The 27,272-nt window shown below is 30.2% G+C and overlaps 1 protein-coding gene across 1 annotated transcript in view; it reads right to left on the bottom strand.

Moving 5' to 3' along the window:
- Positions 1 to 1,734: 1,734 nt before the first annotated feature.
- Positions 1,735 to 27,272, bottom strand: part of RBMS3_1 (RNA binding motif, single stranded interacting protein 3) — a 59,718-nt gene continuing 34,180 nt past the window's right edge. The window contains exons 4-10 of the mRNA XM_051216212.1: positions 18,963 to 20,431; positions 17,183 to 17,312; positions 15,535 to 15,632; positions 10,791 to 10,944; positions 9,716 to 9,863; positions 7,351 to 7,976; positions 1,735 to 4,119 (exon numbers count right to left, since the gene is read on the bottom strand). Coding sequence (XP_051066777.1) covers positions 4,055 to 4,119; positions 7,351 to 7,976; positions 9,716 to 9,863; positions 10,791 to 10,944; positions 15,535 to 15,632; positions 17,183 to 17,312; positions 18,963 to 20,431 — 2,690 coding nt within the window. The 3' untranslated portion in view covers positions 1,735 to 4,054. The remainder of the gene's footprint in view (positions 4,120 to 7,350; positions 7,977 to 9,715; positions 9,864 to 10,790; positions 10,945 to 15,534; positions 15,633 to 17,182; positions 17,313 to 18,962; positions 20,432 to 27,272) is intronic.

Here is a 27,272-nt window from a genome sequence, read left to right as displayed (position 1 = left end):
TCAATATGATAAATTCACTTTTTCACATTGAATCAAACCTATCACATCATATTCTCACAACAAGTATTATTTATTTATGAGGCATTGAGTCAAAACTAGAATGATAAAACTGTTCAGTACTTTTAAAAAAAGTTTTATTTAGCACTTCTCAAGTTGATATCAGCATTTAAGTCAGACAAATCATCTTCAGTTCTTTCAATTTGTATCTTCGCTTCAATGAACAGAAAACACATGAATAAGGCAACCATGGCAAAGTGTTACTCATCAGATTATATATATATTTCAGTTATCAACATTTGATTTGTAGCATTTCTGTTTTGTTTCCAAACACTAACATTTTCAACATCATTTGTAATTTATAGAAATGAATAAAGTTTTTGTTGTTATAGTGTTGGTATTTCTGTATACAATTCGATTCTAAATTGTAATCAGACAAATGAAAATATAATGAGATTTTGATTGTATCCATTGAATAATCAAACTGATGTTCGTTTTGTCTACTCTCTAAAATAAAGTAGATAGATGGTAGCATTTATTCATTGAATTATGACATTAATATATGAGTAATTTGAATTGATTAGGAAACTTATATTTTGTATTGATGTGAAATATTTTCTAACAAGTTTCATGTTCAGATTACTTGTTTCACATCTCTAATTCTTTTTTATTTACCAGTCGAACGAAACAAAGTTTGAACGAACAAGTTATGAAAAGATTCATCTTTTTTTGCTAATCAATCTTCAAGTGATTTGTTATTTTTCCGAGTATAAAAAAACAAAGTTTTTTTCATCTTCAAAACGTATAGTTTGTTATTGATGTGGGGTTCTGGAGATTGTTAAGTTTTTGATTGAGATAATGAATCGATGAATGTTAGATCACTATTGAAAACCTGGAAGCACTGGTTGGCTGTTTCGTTCTGGTATGGTACTCGGCAACAGTGTGCGTCCACGAGCCTGCTCTCGGGATTCGAACCTAGGACCCATCAGTCTTGCGCACGAATGCTTCACAGCTAGACCGTTTAACCGGCATCTAACTCCAACCAATCCATGAAGTTGCGCGACCCTCTTTCAATGTCTGTCTCCGCCTGATATGGATTAACTCCACTGGTCACAGCTTCTCACTAGGACTTCAAGAATTTCCACACGAAGCTAGTTACTAGTGAGCGCATTGTGGAGAAAAGTTTCTACCTCAGACAAACGAAGATGTTCATGCAATCTCGTGGATTGGTTGAAGTTAGACATTATAAACCGTTGGATGCCGGCTCAGTGATATATTTTATTTACCAGAACGAAGTTTTTTGTGCATGTTAACACTACTTAAATGTGGATATTTTATAGAAATATGCGCAATAGATTGTCCACAAGTACTTTCAGTTAGTAGCATAATCTCGCCATGTTCCCTGTTCTAATAGACTAAATTTATAGATTAGGAAAAACCGTTTGTGCATTCTGTGTTAGAAAGCATAATGTAAGTTTTTTTCAATATATCCCGTGTAAAGCACAATGTGTCGAGTAAGACCTTTGAGTAGACTCAAAGGAAGTCAATAACTTGAACATGTTTTCCTGTTTATTTTCCTTATTATATTAGTTGATACTCATCACAGTTTTTTTCAGTCATTTCACTGTAAAAACACTTCAATCTATCTAAATTAGATTAACGACAATTCTATGGTGACAAACTATATGAGTTCTAAGAGAAATATCCATCACCTCTATAGTTCTATTACATAGTCTCGTTATGACGTAATGATATATTCAATGATTTGAATATTGATATTATGTGTGTCTACTATTTGGATCTTGATAGTCAATTACATCACTAGCGTGAAATATATTTTATTCCGTTAAAATTTACATTCAACTATTCGAATGTACTGAAAACACAAATTCATTTCCTTGTTCCCTATAAAGTAAGTTATACACCAATTAGATTTGGCATTCAAAATCATATATTTTCACAAAAACACAAAATTACAAATATACTTTTTTCAATATTTATTAAAATTTAGTTAATATTTGAAGGAGAGAAAAAATACTCAAATGATAAATGTTTCCATGGTTTACTTTTTATTTGTCACAGTGGCTATTGATTTGTTTTGTCACAAACTGTTCAAGTCATCAAATTACTCCTTTGCACACATACACAACATATTATTTAAAAAGTCAACATTTCAGGTGAATGTTTCGAATGCGCTGTAAAAAGCATACGTATATTATTACTATAAATGCATACACATACATGCTATCAATAAGCTAACACACACACATATACACTCATATTCAAAAGTACATCTAAGCAACAATGTGAAAGAGAAGGAAAATGATGTGAATTCTCATTAAAACTAATTTGTGCTATGATCTTTTTGCACTTTGAAACAAAAATAAGTGGAGCATATTACAATATATGATTAATTGTTATATCTACTAATTATAATTTCACATAACAATACTACTGATTACAACTTTTGCAAATCTTGCTACTAAAATACTATTATTTAATCATAGACTTTTAAACAAACAAAAGAACATGATGTATCATTCAAAATATATGACGGAAAACAATACTTCACAGAATTCTAGGAAAGAAAAAAATATCGATTGCTTGTCTTTTCTTACAATTAATTGTCATTCTCTTTTTTTTGAAAGCACAAACTTGTTTTTTTAGAAAAAAAGAAACTCAATCAGACAAACACGTTTTTTCACTTGAAATAAAAGTTAAAATTAAAAAGAAAAAAATAGAGAAAGAAAATGAACGGAAACAACGACAAAATAAATGAAATTAATGAAGCATAAAATAAGGATTTTATTAGGTTGTTTTTTTTGGCCTAGATTGTTTCTTTTTTTTGTAATCAGTTTGAACAATCCAAATATCGCACATTGAATCATGAACGATGAACCATTATAAGACTTTTGGTTAAACTTATACCTTATTTATTAACCATTTTGATTAGATAGGTTAGTTAAATCACACAATTACATATACACACAAATGTGTACATCTATATATATTTAAACTCAACCAACGCACACTCGCACACATACACACACTAATCTATTAAGAATGTGTATTTTTGATTGAACAAAAACTTCAAACCCAGAGATAAACATCTTGAAAAAAAAACATTTAAAAAAAGGTGTTCAAGTAACATTGTCATTTCCTCCAATTCATTAAACTGATTATTTTCAAAATATATCTTCCAAGTTAAAAAAAGTTGATTGAAAAGTAAGTCAACTAAACAATATGTCAAAGAAAACAAAATGATAGAACTTGATTGTTTCCTTGGTTTCAAGGAATTACATATTCTCTAAAATATATATGTATATATCACTACCCATGTACGTATATGTAAACTGTCTTCTAAAAAAAAATTTTTTGTCAACAGTTTTTCACAACAATTGTTAATTCATTACTAAAATAAGTTTTCTGTAATCATGTTTATATGAGTACAGTTATATGTAGGGTGGGGAGGATGGGAATTGGAAAATAACCCACCCAAATAAACATCAGAGTGAATGAATAGATATTGAATGCTAATGGAAAATATTTGTATGGAAAACAAAAACTGAACACTGGTAAGAAAAAGAAGGGATATCACTGACAAAAAATATTCATAAAATAAAAAAAAGAACCCAACATAAAGGATATTATTTCGTCGTAAAATGTATCAGTTTTATAATGTTTATTTAGTCTGTTAACTAACTCAAGCATGATATATATATATATATATATATATATATATATATACCATGAAACATACTAGCATACGGTAATCAAGATCACGCATAAACAAACACAAACATACACAACCAACCACATTTATTCTTTGACCAATGTGATCAAATTATATTCATTGTATCTGTGACGCAATGTGTTGAAATGTGTTTTTTTGAACTTTGTTATTCTGGTTTTTTTCTGACGAAAGAAATATTTGCTTATTGTAACTCTGTGAACTGTTAAAAAAAGTTTTGTTTCATATGAAAACGACAATAGCAACGATAACGTGTTATGCTTCTTTTGATTTTTACATTGCTTTTCCATACATTTTCACAAATATTTATATTGACTGGTAAATGTTTGATATTAATGGACTTGTAGTCCAGTTGGAAGCAGGCTGGATCACTAGAATGATTGAATAGAAACAAAGAGAGAAAGTGAGAAAGAAGGAATGGAAACGGATAAAGAAAATCGGTTGATAAATTTGAAAATTAAATGTTCAACTATTATGTTATATTCAAAACTTTCAGTCACTATTTGTTCAATAATTAATTGACTGTTGAATCCATTATCTTATTCTGTGCTACATAGTATTGTTGACAACAACAGTTTTGGATAAGTTCAAATACTTAAAGTGAAATATTTACCAAAAATTAAACTCCAATATTCATCACTCAATGAGTGAGCACAAAGGATGTTAAGTATGTATTGAAAATGTAACCACTAACCTCAGCCACTTTTAATTGAATGAAGTTGAATAAAAGTTAAGGAATTCACATATTCAAACGCTGTGAAACAATTAATTGTTTTCCTACAGGATCATTATGATTTTATTACTGGGTACGACATTAAAACTATGTATTGCAACCATGTTTAAGATGATTCTATTTGATGGAGTTTCATTTTGGAGCTTCGGCAAAATCATCTACCTAATCTGTCTATCTTTTATCATTTCACAATGATTCTTCAATGAAAATCATTCCATTTGGAAAATTAGTATTAGTTTTTATTGAAAAACATGTGTGAGATAATTTGTCGTTTAAACTGTTGTACTTTTATGTGATCAAATCGAAAAACGTTTCCGCGGTTTTTTAAAAATGAGTTCAAGGTCACGTTTTGGGTAATACATCGTATAATTGCAGATAATTTATAAAATATTTAACAGATAAACATGACGGAATAGAAGTGAACAATTGACAGAATCAATGACTAGATAAATCTTCAGATCAATGATCATAAATCTTTTCAAGTTTTAATTTGCTTTTAAGGAAACTACTATTCAATAATTCAAGGTTTTGTGAAACTCAGTATTAAGCAAACCTATGTCGTTGTCTGCAGCATTATATGTAATACTAACATATATATATATATATATATATATATATATATATATATATATATATATATATATATAGATAGATAGATAGATAGATAGATAATATTTTTACCAACACAGCTATATCATGAAGCATAAAATAATCTATTTTATAGAGTTTGTTGATTGATTATTAAGCCCTAATTATTCTTGTCCATTGACAGATAACACTTTAAAATGATAGAGAAGATAATTAATTTAGATGAATATGCTTGGGAGTACGATGTTCTCAAAAGTGAACGGTTCTACTTGAAGTAATAATTTTATTGAGATTGACAGTGACAGTTTTACATTTGCCGAGGAAAGCTTTAAGTACGAAAACTTAGTAGCAAACAAACATCGTTATGAAATAAATCATATTTATTCACAACTGAGTTAGAAAATATTTGAACAGGTAGTCCCTTAGACATCTTCACAAGTGGAAATTTCATTAAAATTTTTCTGGTATATCAATTGGGAAAAAGTCAGGAAAACCCTGTTTGAATTCACTTTCGTTAATTGATTCTAGACACACCTATGATAGGACACTTTCAATGGTCACACTAATTACTTTATAAGCCGTTATATAATGGTTTATTTACCGTGAGAAGTTAACTTTGAACCATGTTACTTGTGTTATATTTTTTCATAAAGTGTAAGGTATAGTGCTTTCATGATATAAACCAAGTACCCAAACGTATTTATATGGCTGCGTTATCTTAATAAAGGAATGTACAAAGATGTCCAGGAAATTGAAAATATTCATTGTAGATATGTTGTGCGTTTGCTATATATGTCTTATATACATAAAACCATTTTAGATTCCGTAACCCTAAAACATAGACTAGGGCTATGTGCTCATTCAAACTTCAGATACGAGGTGGTATTTGGAGGTAGTCGAGATTGCAATTTGTTCAAGAGGCTTCGATCATCATTAATAGTGACTTAACATTCATAACATTAGTCACTGTTCAATGACCGGTCAATTTTAAGTATTCAAACTAGTCTAACTTTCATAATGACTATTGTATAACATAGATTACTAATCGTCGTATTAAAAATCATTTCTGTCTCAAACAGTTTTTACGTCTTCCAGAGTGATTTAATGATATTAAAGTAACAAGCAAGTTTATCGAAAACCTTCGTAGCAGCCACATTACTGAATTGTATTATGCAAAATTATATTAACTTTTAGATCCATTTACCAGAAAACTCCATTATTTCAATGAAGTGATTATCGATCAGTGACGTGAATTAATTAGTATAAGAAACGTTAATCATTGGATTTAGTTTAGTGATCTGAAGTAACTGATATACAGATTAACTTGTAAATCCTGTGTTTCATTTCTGTCAACCGAACCATTTATGAGATACTATATTATGTAGCCGAATACCTCTTTATTATTTCATAGTTTTCGACGATAACTCAAATGATGTCAACCCATGACCAAAATTCTTGCTAGACATGACAAAGATTGCAAACAATTGACAAAATTTCATGAAACTTAATAGATTCTTACCAATCTGTTTCATATATGGTTTATATTATATATTCAAATTTATATTTAAAAAAAGAATGGATTGCATTCAGGAATCTTGTTTATAATTAGACTCGTTTAAAAAAAAACTATCCCAATCACCATATTGACACATACTATTGAATACTTTAGAAATCATAACACTAATTGAGCTCATATGGCTATTTTATTGATTATCTGTTTTGGTACCTTTCTAGAATAATAATTTAACAGAAATAGTTTGTTGTACTTATAAATTATTCAAGCATTTAAATAAACAAAAACGTTTCTTTCAATGACTCAGATAAATGAGGTTGTAAAATTTCCTCTCTTTACTTTTTTTTTACGATTTAACCTAGACACTAGAAATGTTTATCGATACAATGGAATTTTTGTTGTTGTTGTTACTGTTGTTGCTGATTCATCATTTCTATAATTAGATTTTGTCTATTAGTTAAAATTTGATGTCTGGTCGATAAATTATTGGTATACACATATATGTACACCCTATAATCCTCGACCTTTAGTTTTGTTTCATCTAAACACATTATAAAACATAAATAACATGGTTTATTACTATTCTTCTCCTCTATATTTATGATATTAAATGGATCAATTGTATAAATGCCAAAGTTTTACACTTTTTTTGCTTTTTACTAAAAGAAACAAACAACTATAAATTTAAGATTATGAATAAGCGGTAATGACTGAATAAATGATTATATTTGAATAATATATCAATTTGAATAGAGGAATATGGCTTACTTGAACCAATCATTGAAGGTGCAACAGGTGTATGCATAAGTGCTTGTGATAATGAATAATTGTCAATTGGTCTAGAGAAAGGCAATAAGGCAGTAACAGCTTGTGCTGCTGCTGCTGCGGCTACAGCAGTTGGTCCAGTTACTAAATTATGTTGAACAGGATTTTGACTATGTAAAATTCCATTAGGTAATTTTTGTTGTGACATAAAATTAGTCAACTGTATAGTTTGATTAGGAATTGGTAATAAACCTCGATTATTTTCATTAGTAGATGTTAAATTATTTTGTCCAATAGAATTACGTAACAAAAAGTTGGAATTCTGTAAAGAATTCGATGCCCAAGCCGCACGTAATGCTAGCATTAATGAATCAGAATTACTTAAACGATTTGTTACATCCCATGAGGTTAGATCAGTAGCTGGTCCTAAAACACCAGGATTTGATCGTAATTGATTTGAGTTAATAACATTATGATTAGATAGTTGATTATCATTAGGTAATAAACAGTCAGATTGTTTTCTTGTACGTGAATGTCGTGTAGTCTCTTCATTTCCATTCATTAATGACGTTGATGTCAATGATTCTGGTGGTTCACTATTACGTTTTGATGATCTTACTTTTGTAGTACTAGCCAAAAAAAACATCAGAAGTAAAACAAAACAAAGAACTATATAGACTGTTTATTAATTTCCTGTTTGTTCACTTTATACTTACAAATCAGCCTGAAAATCTATTATGCTAGGGATTAATGGATACTTATTTAACTTTATTATTAGACAACTCAGAAAATTTCTCTTATAAATCTGTAAATTTCATAACTCACAAAGAACATAGTACTTTTCCAGACGACTGAATCGGAATATAGCTGTTCAAAGGTTTACCTTAATCAGTTTATCATAGAATGTATTTTCAGAATTGATTTAATTGTTCGTATATTTGATTTATTTAGTTTGTATCTCCTTTACTTATGTAAAGATATACATTCTAAGCGATCATGAAATTGAACAGTCAACTATGTAACAATTGTAGAAAATAAATATTAAGAAATCTACCATCTAAAACTCCACACGACTGTTTTGTGGGGTTTTTTCACTCGATTTACTTTATTATGAATGAAAAAAACTTTGGAAAATATATCATCTTTAGAGCATTTATCTTTCTATAAAAGATAAATTCGCTTTAATATAACCATGTTCAATGATCCATTAACAATTATGACGTTTTGATTATTATAAATTATATTGTGTGTATGTGTGTGCGTGAGCGAGCGAGCGAGCGAGCGCGCATCAGTTATTTTACGTGTATTATATGACACGTGTAAGTGAAGTTGTCATGGTTGATGTGTAAAATATAATTCAAGGATTCTGATTATTATCTGAAATGATTTCGTATTTCTTTCTTTTCATTTCATTATCTACATTAATTTTGTTTTTGATATTATATTCCATTTTATATTGAATAATGAATGTATAAAATGATATGTTAAGTCTAAGATGTATTATAAATACTTCTTTTCAATATACGAAATTTCTATATTATTGATAAACGAGATAGGAAATGAATTAAACTATGAATATGATTGATGCACCAAAAATATAATTTGTTAGTAAAATTCGATGTGGCTCGGATAGCTCAGTGGTAACGTCTCTGAATGTGAAGCTGGGTGACACGAGATCGAATCCGCCAGGGAGCACCAGTTCCGTCAAGATTACAGGTACACCTTGGTGACGAGTGCCAAGTAGCACGAAACCCGGGTCCAGGGTTTCCTGTCGACTACGTCCAACTACCATCTAACCTCAATATATAGTGCCCGCAGTGTCGAGTCACCTAGACTGGTGGCTACATTGCAACATGATCGATAGCATTCGATCTACACTAATAAGAACTAGACACGCATGACATTGATCACCACCCAGTGATCAATCAATTGTGATGAAATTTATGATTTACAGTAATGGTGATTTATGTTAAGAAACAATTGTTTTTTACTTCAGATAGATACTTTGGTAGTGCTATGTTCGTAGGGATTAATAGTTAATAGAAAAACCTTTCATCATCGTTCTGATTAGAATCATCAATACTTCCTTCAAAAGTAATGAATACCTATGCAGTATGAGATGTAGTTAGTGCCAGAAATGGAACTTTTTAAAAAATTCCAGTTCAGTCATGAAATTCGTAGGCTTCGTTTTTATCAAACCAAGCAATATAAATCTGTGAAATGCGGGGTAGTAATTGCAAGCTATATGCTGGTCAATTTGAACAATCCTGTACCCAAAAATCCACAATTTAGAAATAATCTTTTTCATACGTTTTAAATTAACCAAATTATTATGTAGTTTTTATATTCTCTATAATTAATGGCTTACTTTGGTTGATCGTCTGATGGTTTTTGTCTATCAGCCAGTTTAACTTCTAATGGCCCTTTACCATTTTCTAATGTGATTTGTGCATTACGAATTCCATCAATTGCTCTTTGAGCATCTTCAGACCGAACAAAACGTACAAATCCAGCACCTAATTATGTGAAATGAAAACAATCCCAACATAATTATACAAATATTATGAACATTGTGTGATTGATAGTTAAGAACCAAGGGGTTGTAGTACAAAGTCATATGTAAATATATTTTTTTAAAAAGAAATGAGTAAAAATAAACCCATGTGAAACTTGAAGACTTAAAATAGCCATAACCGATTATAGTGTTGTAACCCTCTTTTAAATTCCAATTGTTTAAATTACATCAGCGGGACGGGTTATCCAAAAAGTAGCAGTGAAATTGATTTAATCCGTAACCTAGTCATCAAACAAAATGGTAGTCATTTGGAACATCGGCTAAAAGTTCTTTTGTTTTTATCGATATATATTTATGTTTCTAGTTTATTAGTTACAACTATAGAAATTTTTTTAAAAAAATTGAGCTATATTTTAGGTTTAAGTATGCATTACAATAAAGATAAAATATGGAAATTGCTTGCAAAACTGATATCTCATACTTTCATGAGTAAATCGAAACTAAGAAGACATTAACAATAATTAATGATAGTACTCATGTATCGTATAGTGAATAGATTATTATTTTGTCTAACCTCAGTCACTACATACTCATAGATCATAAACCACTAAAACAATAAAAACATACTGTTATTTAGAAAGATTCATAGTCAGGACTGAATTTGAACAGTCTTTGTTGATATATAGCTCCTTTAAAGGGATATTACGATAATGATTAAATTTACAACTTGGATAATGATTAGTTGTGTAACTTAGATCTCACACTTTAATCTATTGAAGATTTGATAGTTGTATATACCTAGTTCATACCTGTAATGAAATGCAAGTACCTCCAGCTAACAAGTCCTTAATCAGAAGAATATCGGGACACTACTTCAAATACACAAATAAAATATGAATCAAACTGAGAGAAGAAAACCTATTAGTACCTGTACAGAAATTATTCGATCTCTTTGTCATTACAATAGCAGTTGCTATAGGTCCATAAGGTTGAAAGATTTGTTTCAAATCTTCAACATTAGATGCTGTCCACGATTCAGGAATATTGGTAATATAAACATTTTGTGGATCTTTTTCAGATTCCTAAGATGAATGGAAAAAACAGAAGGGGAAGGTGATCTTCAAACAAATATTAAAAAACCAATAAATTGTTACTTAGATTCTTTTAATATTTCAAGTGGTTACTTTTTCTTTGTTTTTCAATTTTTCGGTCGCAAAATAGTTAAAACAGAGGTCCATGTGGATACTGTTGCATTTTCATAGATTAAGTTACATAATGATGTTGGTCAAACAACTTAAGTTCCTGAATTCGATCTCCGTCGGGTTCGTGGATGTGTACTGTAAGGAGTCACATATTTGGATGAAGCAGTTATTTAAGGCTTTCCCATGTTCAACAGTCGTTTAGTTGGTATCGATACGTTGTTTATTCCAGAAAATAAAATATTATTTACAAGGATATAAACATGAGGGAACTTTGAGGAAAAACCCAGCAGAATAGTTGATTTAGGGGGAAATTTATATATTCATACTTATATAATATCTTTTACATAAATACATTTCATAGTTCATTTAATTTCAGAATGCGATTCCCTAGAGATGTAGGGGACCTGTTAACATTTTTGTTAGATTACTGTTTGTTTCGTTTCATTACGTTAAACTAGGGATGATTGATCAAGCATACTATACGTTTGATATCTTGAAATAATTAATTCATTTTGCCAGATTCTAACTAGTCATCTGTCTGCATATATTTGTATAAAATTGAAATGTTAGGCAAATATCAATCCGGCTTGTCTATAGATCTTGTCAGACCGTCATTTTCTGGTGAATCTTTGAAAATCAATCAAAATTCGCTAGTATTTATCACCGATATCTTTATGGTATCTCAACAGATTGTATAGCTCAAAGTTTATAAGAATACTATCGATGATAACAATGTTATTTCAACTTGGCTGAATACCACCGATCTAACTAGAACATTGAGAAACTACAAAACGTCAGGAATTACAAGTTAATTGATAAGAAGTAACATTAAATTTCACAATATCCATGATGCCGCTATTTTAAGAATATCAGTCCTTTGAATGGTATTCAAATGCATGATTACCTTGGAAATTCTGAAAGATATGGATTATAAAGTGAACAAATACCACTGAGTAATCTAAAATAAACAATAACATTTGTACTAACCATTGTGATGATTTTATTTTATTATTATATCCATCTCTCAAATACAATCCATTTATCATTAAGTTGATTTTAATGTAAAAACGTAAACGAGTACAAACTGAATATTTCAAATGAAAACTACAATGTAATTTTGGTTTCTTTTCTTTTCTCCTAATCTGAAACTCGTAAACAGATTATTGTATCTTGAATCATATTAATTACTAAGTTTTGAGTGTCTTTCTAAGGTACAACATTATTAACACAAGCTTAAATGATAAAAAAAATGATTTGTTCAAATCTCTATATAGCTTAGCTGTACATCACGTAGACGCGTGATGAGGTTGTTTTATTTGAACTGATCTACATAGTAACTAGATGAATTTTCACTTGTTTCTAAGTATTTTCTTTTGTATCAGTTAATAAAATAATACTGAAAGCTTTAGTTTACGTTAAGATCAGCTGTTTTATAATTTAGGTAGAAAATAACTTTGGAAAGCATTAATTTCTTACGAAGATCAAGATTTCAATTATGATTATGTACAGATTATAGTATCCGTTTTATTATCAGGAAGAGAGGGAAAAACAAACAAGATATTATTCATGGATAAGCAAATAAAATAATAATTAGAATGAATAAACAAGGAAATGGGTGCATGAACAAGAAGAAGAGGGAGAAAACAGAAACATGAAAAAAAAACGGATTAATTGCAATAAATCAAATTATGTAAATGGGTATGAAGACATGTGACTGAAATTGATCAGATTGTTAACAATTCTTTCTTGTGAAGGTATCCATTCCCCTCCCTTTCTTTCCTGTTATATATATATATATATATATATATATATCATGTAATTCATCTTAGGAAATATTATATGAAATGTACAAGTAGACAGGGCTGTGAAGTAGTTACTAAATGAATAATCCCATAACTTACAGAATTCATGCCATAATTTTCATATTATGAATATTCATGAAATATTCTATCCTTATTCTTAAATAAGTTTTTCAGTAATGAATAAGATGTTGTTTCCTTTAAATAAGATAATCTGAATATAGATTTTATGTAATTTATTCTCTTTGAATGTATCCTCACACTCAAAAAAAAATAACCTTCTGTATGTAAACATACAAGCTCAATTGTTCTAATTGTCAATTATCCTTTCTCATTTGTTTTTGGTTATGATGAATCATTGAAATTCTAGTGTATTTTTGTTGTTGTTTATTGTACTGATAACTTATTCTAACCAGTTATAAATGAAAATGATTAAAATAAAGTTCAGTCAGTTCATCTTTGGGTGAACTAGCTTTGAAAAGTTTTGCTTCAGTTTTATTTTATTACTATTTTTTTGATTGCCTAATAAATTAATCATGTTAACTTGGATGTTTATCATAGAATTAACTCGAGCTTTAGAGACTATTTAGTTCTTGAAGTTGTTGAATGTATTCAACATTACTAATTTCAATGCGTAGCTTGAAAGCAATTACTTAACCGTAATCCTTTTGGACACTTAAGTTGACTACGTACAAGAACAAGTGAAAATCAGATTAATCAATGCATGAAATCATTATTTCGGTGAACCAAGTTTTATTTTGTCAGTTTACTTTGAATTTAATGACTTTGAAGAAACTATTAAATCAATAGTTCAGATGTTCATATCAAATGTAAAAAAAGGTCTATTTTATAAATTTTTGAACCTATTTATAATCAAGTCTTCTTTTAAGTCGTTTTTATATTGATCACTGATATTTGATATTGATTACTATCATGGGATTGTATTAGACTATAGAAAGTGGTTCCTCAACATTATACTTTATTGAATTCTGATACATATATGCAATCATAATTTGACGATTAAGATGTTCTACTTTGATAATAAGCCAATTTGTACAGGTTAAAATTTATGTGATTTCAAATGCCAAGATATCCGTTAAATCTAACAGATATGGTTAGACCGAAGGTAAAATGTGGTATTATTTATAATAAATGAAAATAGGAAAGAGATTTACAACACTGAATTCACTGAAAACTACAATTATTAATCAACAACTATATTACCGAATGTTATTCCCTTTCTTACATATGGGTTTATTTCTATTTTGTACGGTTAAAAAAAACAACCATAAAATTCACCACATTACATTTTAGTGTATAATTTTTCAACATTCAAGTACACATACTAATCATCTTAATGTCACAATAAATATCATTAACTGTTTGGAAAATTTGTTTAAACCCTATAAACAGACATTCTGATCCTGCTAGTTTGAAGTTCATTTGTATGATATATAGAAGAAAAAAATACCTATAAGGTTTCATCAGATCTAAAAGATTATTAGTCAGTTTAAAGGATTAAAAAAAGTATTTCATCTTGATAATATTATTGACGATACTTTAATTTATTGACGAACCAATCACGTATAAGATAACAGGTCTCGAGTTTCGGCGCAAAATGCATTCATCCCTTTGGCTAAATGGAGTTTTGTCATTATAACTGATGTAAGTTCGTAATAACAACCCACAACCTAATTCCTAACCTTAATCAACAATTGTAAATTATAATTTTAATTCCTCACATAGGTTTAAAACCCTCATTTGGTCCTGGTTATAAGGTGGATACTCTCAAGGTCAGTCTAGCGTCGCTCAAAGGTCGTCCATAAATTATAGTCTCACAATATTATTTTCTAGAAAATAAGTTGACAATATGAAATTCCAGTGAAATAATTCACGTAAATATATTACTTGGTATCAAATGAATAGTTATGCTTAGGTAAATAATGTAAAACAAAAAGTATCCCTTTACGTTTAAAGCAACCTTTTAATTTGATAAAATATAAATACAAATAATTTATTAGAAGGGGTTTTTGTGGATATTATAGTAATTTCAATAGTTGAGATCGTGAGTCAATTGAAGCCAGGACACTATGGAAAACCTGGGAGCACTGGATGGCCGTTTCTACCTATTGTGGGACTCTTCAGCAAGGCACATCCACGACCCTGCCACGTGAGACTCGGACCCAGAATCTTTAGACCAGCTTCAATTGACTCATGATCTCAACAACTGAAATTACTATATTTTCCACAAAAACCTTTGCTGATACTAATCAGCATATGCTCACTAGTGACTTGCTTCAAGAGGTATTTCATGGAGTTTCAGTGGGCAGTGACCAGTGTAGTTCAACCAGGTCTGTTGTGAGATAGTAAGTCACTGATGACAATGGTGGATGTATCGCTCAATTTCGTGGATTAGTTGGAGTTAGACGCCAAGACTATTGGATGTCGGCTCAGCGGTCTAGAGGTTGTGCTTTCGCGCGAAACCAGTAGGTCCTGGGTTTGAAATCTCGCGTGGCAGGATCATGGATGCTCACTGCTGAGGAGTCACACAATAGAACGAAACGGCTTTCAGGTTTTTCATGGTGGTCTAGCTTTAATTGACTCATGATCTCAACAAATAATTTACTTGGAAAAAAACGAGCCATATGTAATCTTAAACAAATCAACTTACATAAGCAAAATTTACATATAATTCACGATTTCCTGATTTAATATGCAACAAAGCAGATTTAGCGGCTTCATTATTCACAAAGTCAATAAATCCGTACACTGAATATACAAGAAAAAATAAATAAATTTAATCAAATTTACAAATAATAAAATAAGGCGTATAAAGGAAGCGTTGGCTTATAAATATTTTTTGGAACTGACAAAACTGTTTTCATTTCTGTCACAATGATCTTTACTATTATTCTTAGAGTTTTATGATACGATGATACAACAGTACAAATCATATGTATTAGCTAATCGAATAGTGTTACCGTTTTACAAATTAATATTTTCATGAGAATATCATTTGACATGAAACGTTTACAAGACTACTATGAAATTGAGGTTGGCGTTATTTTAGCAAGATTTTTGTCTGCACAAGATATTCAATATCCGTTGGCCGGATACCATCAGCATCAGCCTATTGTGGGAGATGACAAACCAGCTTCCAAATGAACAGACAATTAGGAAAAGACGTTGGAAGTGGATTGGACACATATTACGGAAATAACCAAACTGCATCACGAGTCAAGCGCTAACTTGGAATCCTGAAGGGAAACGGAAAAGAGGAAGGCCGACGAGCACACTACGTCGTGAGTTGGAAGCAGACATGAAAAGAATGAATGGGAACTGGAAAAAACTGAAAAGGAGTGTCCAGGACGGAGTTAGATGGAGTTTTTTGGTGGGTGGGATATGGTTCTCCATGAGGAGTAATAGTCATATGTATGTAGGTAAGTATGAAGTTAAGGGCTCTTTTCATGTAAAAACATATCAAGTATTAGCTTCAAGTAGTCATCATCGTATTAAAGTAAATAGCTGAACAACGTATAATATTATACATTATGAACCTATGTAATACTATGTAACATGTTTTAAAATGTGCTGGAAGTTCACACTATTTATGTTTAATATTTTTTCAACTGATGATATTAATAGAATGATTAACATAACTCTTTTGGGTTTAAACTCACAATATTCTGTACATATGTACAAAAACAACTAGAATAGTCTTGATATCCTCTCATTTGAAACTAATACACAGATCTTCATTGTATTTGCATTAGGATAGAACTTAGAATGAGATAATCACTCGAGATTGTGATTCAAAATTCAACGAGTATTCTACTCAGTGCAAAACAATATAATAACCGCAAATGGATAGAAAAGTATGAAATGCATTTTCCGGCATAAAATAGTCATTAGAGATTGGAATTGAAAAATGTCGATATACTTGTAAGCTGATCAATTTCAACCATCAAAATGTAATAAAATAACTCGAACTGATTTCGTAATACATCAGTTAAACCTGTCAAATTCACAATGTTGTTTATATTAAAAAGAAACCTTTCACTTAAAATGTTCCGATGCTTTATGACAGTAAAATGTTCTTAAATAATTTGGATTTTGATCGAATAACATCATTCAAATCATTAGTTTCGAAGAGTTTCTACTCTCAGTTAATGAAACGTATTAATTCGTTGCTTAATTTTACATGAAAGGTTCATATTTTTAATGTTAAATTTCTGGATTATTTTTTTCAAAAAATAACATGTGTAAACTAATAGGAACTGTTTAGAGCTTTGACAAAAACAATATTCATATTGTCTTACTTTCGCCTTCAGCTCCAGCAATTAACTTCACTGATCGTATCAATTTTCGATCTGGTGCTAAAGTATGCAACTCTTCTTCTGTAAATGAAGTTGGTAATCCACGAATATAAAGATTTGTTTTAGATGCATGCTATATGCAAAAAGAAAACAAAAAATTCCAAAACATTTATTTATGTTTAACAATATTACAATAATGGATGTTAAGTTTTTGATTGAGATCATAAAACGATTGATGTTAGACTACCATTGAAAACCTGGAAGCACTGGACGGCTGTCTTTTCCTATAGTGGAACTTCTCAACAGTGTGCATCCACGATCGTGGATGGTGATCTAGCATCAATCCATTCAAGATCTCAATCAAAAACCTAGCAATCTTTACAACCCTATACTGATAACAGATGTTAAATTGTGACATTAAAATTTGACAAATAGAAATACTAGTGTGTAAAATTTAGCAATGACGTCAATGAAATGGATTTGACAAAGTATTTTGGTAATGTAACTTGAAAAGTTGGGCATCTGATGATGACCATACAGATGATATTTTCTTTGAATGCTGAATCTTAGAATTCAACATAGTACCAACAAACTACTTGAATTTATTTAATCTAATTAGGAAATTTTCTTACATTTGAACGGTTGAAAGCGCTTTTCTTTTCGTTGATATCTGCCATTATTTAGATTTCATTGAGGGTAACTTAATTAACAGTGGCTTTTTAGACAAAACAAATATGTTAAACTTTAAATCCATGTTGGAATATCTATAAACATTGTATATGGTGTTAAATCGGAAATAAAATGACTAAGTGAAACAATATAATAAAACAAATATGTTCTTGAACATCGGTTTTAATTGTAAACAACAGTTGGAACCAATATATCATTCACTACTAATCATTACAACAGATATGACCTTGAAATTTATCATATCTGTATGCATTTATGTTTTCTTATTTATCATGTACCAAAATCATATACACTTTCTATGGATTAACCGTTATCATTTATCCACTCAATAGTCCCCTTATAGCTTATATCTGTCTGATGTGATAATCAATACATGCAGCATTATGTTACATTAACTGGTAGACTTTCCACTTAAACAATCAGCTGCTTTATGCATAAACTAGTAAGTTCTTTTTAGAAAACAGAGAAGACTTTGAATGCAAGCTAACAACTGTAATATTCTTACAATCGTCACGTAATGATTAGTATTTACGTATATTATTATTTGTCCATAAAATAATCGTTAGTGGTCAATATTGGAATCATTAGGACGATTAATACTTTGTATGAAGCCGATTATTAGGATGGATCCATATTACAATGAGTGTTTATACTTGAAAGTGATTTCTTATTAAAATTCCAAAATGTATCCTGAATCATAGTCATTATCAAATACGTAAGCAATAGTTACTTGCAAAAAAGTTGAAACATAAAAACCGATCATCCAAACGTTTCACTAAATCACAAAAAGAAAATATTTGAATGACTACTAAACATTAGCTTATACTGATAAACTAGTTGTAGGAATGATTAACTTATTGAATGAGTAAAAAATCAATTTGGTATTTGATTAATTCTACATATATAAGTTAAATCTAAAATTGTTTCATTGTTGAAAATGTTAACAGTTAACATCATACGGTTTATTTCTAAATTATTATTTGTTATGATCACCTTTTGCTTTGTGAATGTTACAAGAAAATGCTTATCCTATAATACTTCTAATCAAATCAATACAAGTAATGAATAAGTGAATCATAATAAATAAACTTACTTTTTTCTGACGATTAGCAACTGTCTGATTATTTAACGTATTGTTATAATCATCTAAAAATGTGGACATTAAACCTTTACCAGAATATTTTGAATGATTATTACTGGAATTAATTAATTTTCCAGAAGTCATACCTGAACGTGTTGATTTAGCATTACCTAGTAAACTTGGTAGATCACTAGTAAAACGACGTAATTTAAATTGATCTGTAGAGCGATTCATAAGTGAACAAATATTAGATTGATTATTCTTTTGTTTAGATGAATTATTACGATTACTATTATCATCTGAACTAGATGTAGAATTGAAATTTTGATTAGAATAAATATTTGATATTAATGGTTGAATTAATCCAACTGAAGGTAAAGGAAATGGACATGATGGATGTAAAATTACACCTTGATTCGATGGCATCACTAAAGAATTAGTGGAAGAGTTTTGAAGTTGTTGAATTCCTGTTTGATTATCTAAGGTAATTTGACCAGGTACCCATTGATGAAATCCATTAAGAAATGAAGGTTGTATAGGCACTGAATAACTCGATATAAGATCACGACATTGATTATTATCAGTATTTTTAAGAATAGTACTATAATTTGGACCTGAATACAATTGCTCTGGAACTTCATAACTAGAAACACAACTTGTAGTACGAATGGTGGAAGAATTATTACAACAATTGGTACTACCGTTATTTCCATTCACTTGTGGAGTAATAAATGTTGATGGACTACTATATGCTGTCTCATTTGATACAGTTGTTGTGCCAAGGCGACCAACAGTAGTAGGAAAAATTAATGCATTACTTGGAAGTGCAAATAACTGCCCTTCATTGTTATAGAAATAAAAGAATGTAGTAGGAGCAGTTAAATATGAGTCTGGATTTGGAATGTAGTTAGTTGTTAGTCCTGTGGTAGTTGTCGTTGTTGCTGTTGTTGCTGTCGACACTGTTTCTATTTTTACTGCTGATGAGACTGTTCCACTTCGACCAGTATTCATAATATCTTCGTTAGACACTTGCAATGTATCAATTTGTATTGGATTAGTAATTATTGAAATTGGTTGTCCCGATGAATTGGTTATATTCATAAGCATCACTTCTGAATTTGATTCTGTTGATGCATACTTAATCGAACCTAATTTATCCGAATTACTATCTGAATTCAAATAGCCTGTGGTTGACTGAATTCTATTAGTTTTACTATTACTATTACAACTATTACTTCCTTTGTAAATGGACATAGTAGAACCATTTACGAATTTAGACTGTACATCGTTAGTAGTTAAATCTTTAGCTGAACTTGGACGATTTTCAAAATTGTCACTATTTATCGCATCCTCTGGTGCTAAAGAATTCAATTTTGTCATTGAACGAGATATAGGATTGGATATGATTTTGTTTACATTGTTAGTATGAATTTGACTATTGGATAGTTTAGAATCACGTTTCGAATAATTAAGTTCATCATCTAAACAAATAAAGTAGATCAAGCAAATCAAATTATCCTAGTGAGATAGAATATGTAATCTAATTAAAATTCGTCATCAGGTTAAATACATCTAGATTGAAGAAAAAACAGTGGAGTGGTTAATATGTTCTATATCTTTTTCTAGGCCTCGACAGATCAATGGAAAAGTACACTAGAGTTCATGCAAAAAGAAACATAAGTAGCCAATAGTACCTTAATTCAAAAATACGTTTTGTGCTGAATATTGTCGTAATGACATTAAAGTCGTGAAAATACTTTTCATTTCAAGGATGATATACATTATGAACTGAATTCAGCTAAGGAATCAGTGAAAGCCAGAAGTCAATGAACACTTGCTTAATTTTCCAAAATGAATATTTACTAATCTTCCACGGATTGAATCTACAAACACTAACGTAACATGTCCTATTATCTTTTTTTCGAAATCTCTGTAACAGTAGTATTTTGTGATTGAATTTTTGACTGTATCAAACAAATTTCTACTAGGAAAAGTAAATTTTATTCTATTACACTGATTTAATGTCTAAGAGCTTCATCTTCAGTTCACAATAATACACTATGTGTAAGCGACATTAAAGATGTTTTCAGACAATAAAAATTAATGTATTATTGACATAGTTGAAGATTTATGACATGAATTATGTCAGTTTTCTTACAGATACCATTATAAGATGTAGATCAGAATAAGCAGAAACTTGTTAATCATAACTGTAGAAATGTTGATCATTTCTGAGATCAACTATAGTATCTGTATATAAATAAGTCGTATTGTTTCCCTTATTTCACATGTGTTTATTTACTAATCTTAATTATTCTTTTCAACAGATTGTTTTATTATCTTTAATTAAAATCGTGTAAACGATAGCTGACCAGTGAAGCCGTCGATACGATTGTGTTTTTTTCTCGAAATGGTGAAATTTATCATGTATGGGAATGTTTTTCAACTTGTAAAGTAATTCTCGTATTAAATTTGGTTAAAGTTTATTAGTACTACTGATTTTCTAGTACCTAAGGATTGATTTGGTTTTTAAATGACAATCTTTTACTTTTCTACTTAATACAAGCCATATATCACCTAAGGTGTTTTTAGTCAAAAAATAAATACTTTTATTAATATAAAATTGCAAATTAATAAGGCTGGAAGTAATGCTTTCTGTCTAAGCTCACAATTAATGTTCCCTTACATATCCTGATACTTTAATAAGCTAGAATAATGTTGGATGGTGGTTTGCAGTGGAATCCAGGACGAGCGTTCCGTTCTATTTAGTACTCTTTGGTTGAATGTACCTGCATCTCAGAGTTGATAGTTACTACAGGACTAGATCGATCGTATTTAATTTACTTATCTATAAGTAAAACACTGCGAGCACATTATAGCCGCCGATAGATTTTTATCACTTCCTAGGTCAGCTAACTGCAAATGATGCCACTGGGCAAAAGTGTACTTTATTATGAACATTTAATGGGTCTCTTCTCCTGCCTAAGTAGTCTTTTGCCTTTTTTGTTTGAATAATGGGACGAATTAGGTAAATCTTTTTGAAATTATGGATTGTAAGTGTTTAATACTCACTAATAGGGCGATTTATTAAATTACTCTATAACTTCTGTTCATTACCACCATTACTGTATGCAGTAATAAACTGATGTATATGTAGTGTCGGTTGATAAGTTAAGCTCACATAGTTTATTCAGGATTCCGGACAAACCAGTTTATTCATTCTTCTTAAGTCACATTTTAAACTCGTCAATTATTTGCTCATCAACATTGACTATTCATATGTAAACGAATGTGTGTGCATTTCATATCTTACATTATCACATATCTGTGACTATAAATGTCGATCAACGCTTGATTAAATCGAGTTGGCTTACACACCTTCAATGCACGCCATTTGGCTTTGCTCTCTTCTGTTTGCTTCATTCCTCTGATTGTCTGTTCAAATCAATCAGTGCACAAAATATACGTATTCAAAACTTCATTCTCGTATTTGACTTATTAAATACCGTCATTCGTTAACGTGATTTAAGCCAACAATTATATACGTGTATAGCAAGGATGCATACTTCAGTAGAAATCATTCGGTAAAAATCATTTGTTCAATCTAACTGGAGTTAGATAGAGGGCCACTAAATATACATAATATTTTCAAACACAATCATTCGCTAATCAGAACACCTGAAAAACAAACCAGTTACCTTGCATTGTTCTTCAGTATTCAGACTTTAGAAGATACAAGATTTTAAAATAGAAGTACTGGACTATAACACATACACAAATTATATACAAATTATTCTTTACAGAAACTAGGTAGTTGCGATACAGAACTGAATAACAAGCTAATGACAAATTTACAAGAATATGTGAATGGTGTAAGATTTATTAATAGTTGATGAGTTCAATAAAAGCTTACAAATAACACAGTATAAATGCATCATACACAACTTCTTTAGTAAATAAGACATAAAATACATATTTATACCGATTTACCAGTGAATAACTTTCAAAGTTTCATATTTTCACTATCCTATCAGCTTATATATTACATATGAACTAAACAAAACGATTTCTTATTAAAACATAAAATCAAACTAGTAACAAATCAAAGATGGATAGTGGCTGGCAGTAGTATCCAGGACACGCGTTTCGTCCTATTTGGGACTCGTCAGCTGGAGGTACCTGCATCTCAGAGTTGATGTTCACTCCAGGATTCGAACTCAGTACCGTTCGCTTCAAACGCCATCTGCTTGTGAAGTGAAATGAAGTTTAAATGCACTTGGTGTTATTTTACTTGTATCTTCCCATTGTTATTTAGGAATGCAATTGATCAGTCTCATGTTAGCATATGCTTGAAGCGAATGGTACTGAGACCGAATCCCAGAGTGAACATCAACTTCGAGATGCAGGTACGTCAAAACGACGAGTCCCGAGTAGGACGAAACACGCGTCCTAGATTCCACTGCTAGCCACCATCCATCTTTGCTTATAAAGATTGTAACTTAAGACTATATCGAGGCAATCCGCACAGAATGCATGTATACTAATATGAGACTGATCAATTGCAGTCCTAAATAACAATGGGAAGATACACATAAAACAATATCAAGTGAATTTAGTAACAAATCAATTCATTATAAAATGTCTATATTCTATAGATAAGTACTTAACTAAACAACAACTAATTAAATAATTCAGAAAATAACGGTTATAAAATTTTTAGTTCAACTAACTTACACTACTATATTTCAATCATTTAAAAACATTTTGATTATTTCAATCTTATATAAACTAGCTTTTGGATAATTTTTAAAAAAAATTTAACAGTTGAATATGTCACATTAATTTAATAATATAGATTCAATGCTTAATCACGTGATGTTTTTCTTCTCAGTAACAAAATATTTATGTCAAAAATCACCACAGGATTTATGTCATATGGTTTATTTATTCCTTTTTTTTTTACTTAAAGGTACATATTATATAATATTGAATAATAAATAGAATAAATCTGTTTACCGAAAAGAACAAACAAACAAACAAACAAACAAACAACTTTTGACATTCAATAATTTTCGTAAATTGTTTTTTTGTTTGTTTTTTAGTTTTTTTTAAATTGGGAATTTTTTTTTAGTGTTAAACAAAAAGTTATGTAAATTTTTTTGTTTTTTTTCATAATTAAGTTTATTGAAGCCTTTTAATTATTGTTTAATAAATAGCTAATCCGTGTCAGGTAGAAACAGATGTCTACCTCAGTACAATGGAAGATGGTCGCGCAGATTCGTGGATTGATTGTGGTTAGACATTAACACCAACGGATGCCGGTTCAGTGGTTCAGTAGGTTAAGCGTTCGCGCGCGAGACTGAAGGCCCTGGGTTCGAATCCCGCGAGGTGAGATCGTGGATGCGCATTGCTGAGTAGTCCCACAATAGGACGAAACGCCCGTCCAGTGCTTCCAGGTTTTCAATGGTGGTCTAACATCAATCGGTTCATGATCTCAATCAAAAACTTAACAAACTCCAAAAACACAATACTGAAAATGGGAAATAGTAGGAAATATAGTTAAATTTAAAAAAAGGGTTTTAATGTTTTATTTTAAATAGCTATTTGATAATGATAAGAAAAAATAGTTTAATTAATTAATTTATTTTTTGTAATTTAAATTCTAACTTGTTTTCAATACGAATATCATTTAGCACTTAGAAAGTAGGTTTAAATGTGTTAGTTCCATTATATTTAGTGGTGAATTGTGTTGATTTTAGTTGTGGTCATTATGTTGAATGAATATATAAGTTTATGATGAATGAATGATTTATCAGTTAGGGTTATAGAGATTAGTTTCATTTGAGTATGGTTCTCTACTTAGATTAACAGCACCTATGGGACCATTGTATGTGATGAAGCACTCAACAAGTCATGTTTTCATAACATATTCTCCTCTAGTAATGTTTACTCGTGATCCTGGCATAATATATCATTGGGAACTTATAATTCTAGCGATGAACCCATCATTTTCTGATAATACTTAACGATTTAATGATCTACACCTACAACTGCAAATATGTGACATCATAATATGACGGTTAACGCATGACTTTAGTAAGTAACAGCTCTGGTAATTGAAGTGTTGTAATTCAACATTCATCAAATTGTTGTCTCTGTGAGCTGGATAATATTGGTTTGGTAAAAAGTCGACTACCTAAATATGTTTAAAGTATATATCTTTTATGGAAAGTCTATAGTATGATTGTACTGATTGTACGAATACAAACATAAAATGTAACAAACTTTCCTGGATTGGCTAGTTTGCAAATTATACAAACTGCCAGGTCTACACACTAAACATTATTCTATTCTTTATTAGGAATCATCACAGTATTTAGAAACTTTGATGATTGTTTTGGTTTGTACATCTCAGTAACAGAATCGGGAAGTATGAAGTATGTTTACGAAGCAGATAATTGATTCAATATTCAATCAAATGATAGAGAATAAGTTTAGTGTTAAATCAAATGAGAGCACTTGAAGTACATTATATTTCTATTTGTAAGTAAACGGACATCAATCACTTCTCTCTTCAAAATTGAATTTTAAATTCCCTTTCTATCCAAATCAAAAAGGATGTTCACAAGGAGTTTTTTAGCTACATGGAACTAGATAAGTTCTTATATGAACTTAAATAAATTGTTGTTGACGTCAAAGATTTATCATATCAAAGTATTTGTGAATATCATTTTTGATGGTTGATTTAATAAACGTTAAATCGAGCTATATTACACACAAATTATAGATAAATAAACTGTAATACGATTGGTTGTTCACTATATGAAAATAAGTACAGCATAAACTTCTTCAAGAATCTTGGGAATAAATCATCGCAATCCTCATTGATTTCAGTTGTTAATTTGAATTCATTTTTTTAACTGTTAAGGCTAAAACATACAGATTATCTTTTAGTTTGATTCAAATTCATCAAATAAATTAGTTATTATAAATCAGTTGAGTGTTGCTGTTATCCGATAATGTTAAGTAAGATGAAAGCAACTTATTTTTTTGAACTTGGGTCCCTGCGACACTAATTTTTTTTTCATCATGATTGAACCACGGGCAGTAACCTCAAAGCTCATACTCTTTTTGGCTACCTTACTAACAAAGATGGATCTCGGTTCAGTGGTCTAGAGGTTAAGGGTTTGCGTGTGAGGCCGAAGGTCCTGGGTACGAGTCCAACGTTCGGGATCGTGGATGCGTACTGTTTAGCAGTCCTGTACTAGGACAAAACGGCCGTCCAGTGTATCCAAGTTTCCAATGGTGGTCTAACATCGATCGATTCATGATTTCAACTACAAGCTCTATAAAAACTCGATCTTATTTACATTTTATGAACCAAGAGTTACACTGATTTGATTATGAGATACAGACTGTTCAGTTATTCCCAATGCTAACTGCTACGATAAACGTCTTCATGAAGAAATAGATCAAGCAAAAATTTATATCGTTTGGTTGTTTAGTTAGTAAAGACTCAACAACTACATTTAAAGATAAATCTCTTTATGAACTGGTGACGTCTTGCTCTTAAATTCAACTGTATTTTTACAGACTCTGGAAAATATCATCAATAAGATAGCAGGTGAGCCTTAGTAACAAACATTGCACCTTGATTCAGACCTGTCTAATAATTAAATCTAACCATCTGACAAAAATGCTGAATGCATGATGATGTTGTTTCAGTACGTCTAACTGTCGTACCAACACATGTTTTACAATTACATTGTAGTGAAAACTATAAATTCTCACTTAAGCTAAGTTTAGGCAATATTTTTTTAATATTTTAACTGGCTTCTTAAGATTGTTTAAACTTCTACTGGTAATTTAATAACTACTTAACATAATTAAGTCAAAAAAGGAGTCAAATTATAAAAAACACTTTAGGGTATTGATTAACGCACTGATGATAGGGTTTCTAAAAGAAAAATGAATTAATACAATTATTGTTATAGTCAATTAGCATAGAGTAGCACTGTTAGTGAATAACTAGGCAAAGTGGTTAATAATTTAATAAGGAAAAGAAAATATTTAGCGATAATTCGGACTAAGTGCCTCTTATACTTGAGCTCGATAATAAATTCATTCTGTTGTTTAGTGTGTACCACTAAATAATCAATGTAACCTTCATTCTTCCTATTAAAAATATGAAATATTCTGTAATGGTTACTCAACCAGCTTACTTACTCTATATCTCCAACTTGAAATCTTTGACGTTTTTGAAGTGATATTTGGATAAACACCATATTGCCTATCACTATGATGGGATTAATTATCCCCATT

This window comes from Schistosoma haematobium, chromosome 4, assembly GCF_000699445.3.
Source record: "Schistosoma haematobium chromosome 4, whole genome shotgun sequence".
In the NCBI taxonomy this organism is placed as follows: Eukaryota; Metazoa; Platyhelminthes; class Trematoda; order Strigeidida; family Schistosomatidae; genus Schistosoma; species Schistosoma haematobium.
Note: the sequence above shows the minus strand (reverse complement) of the source record. Positions and strands in the feature narration are given on the sequence as shown.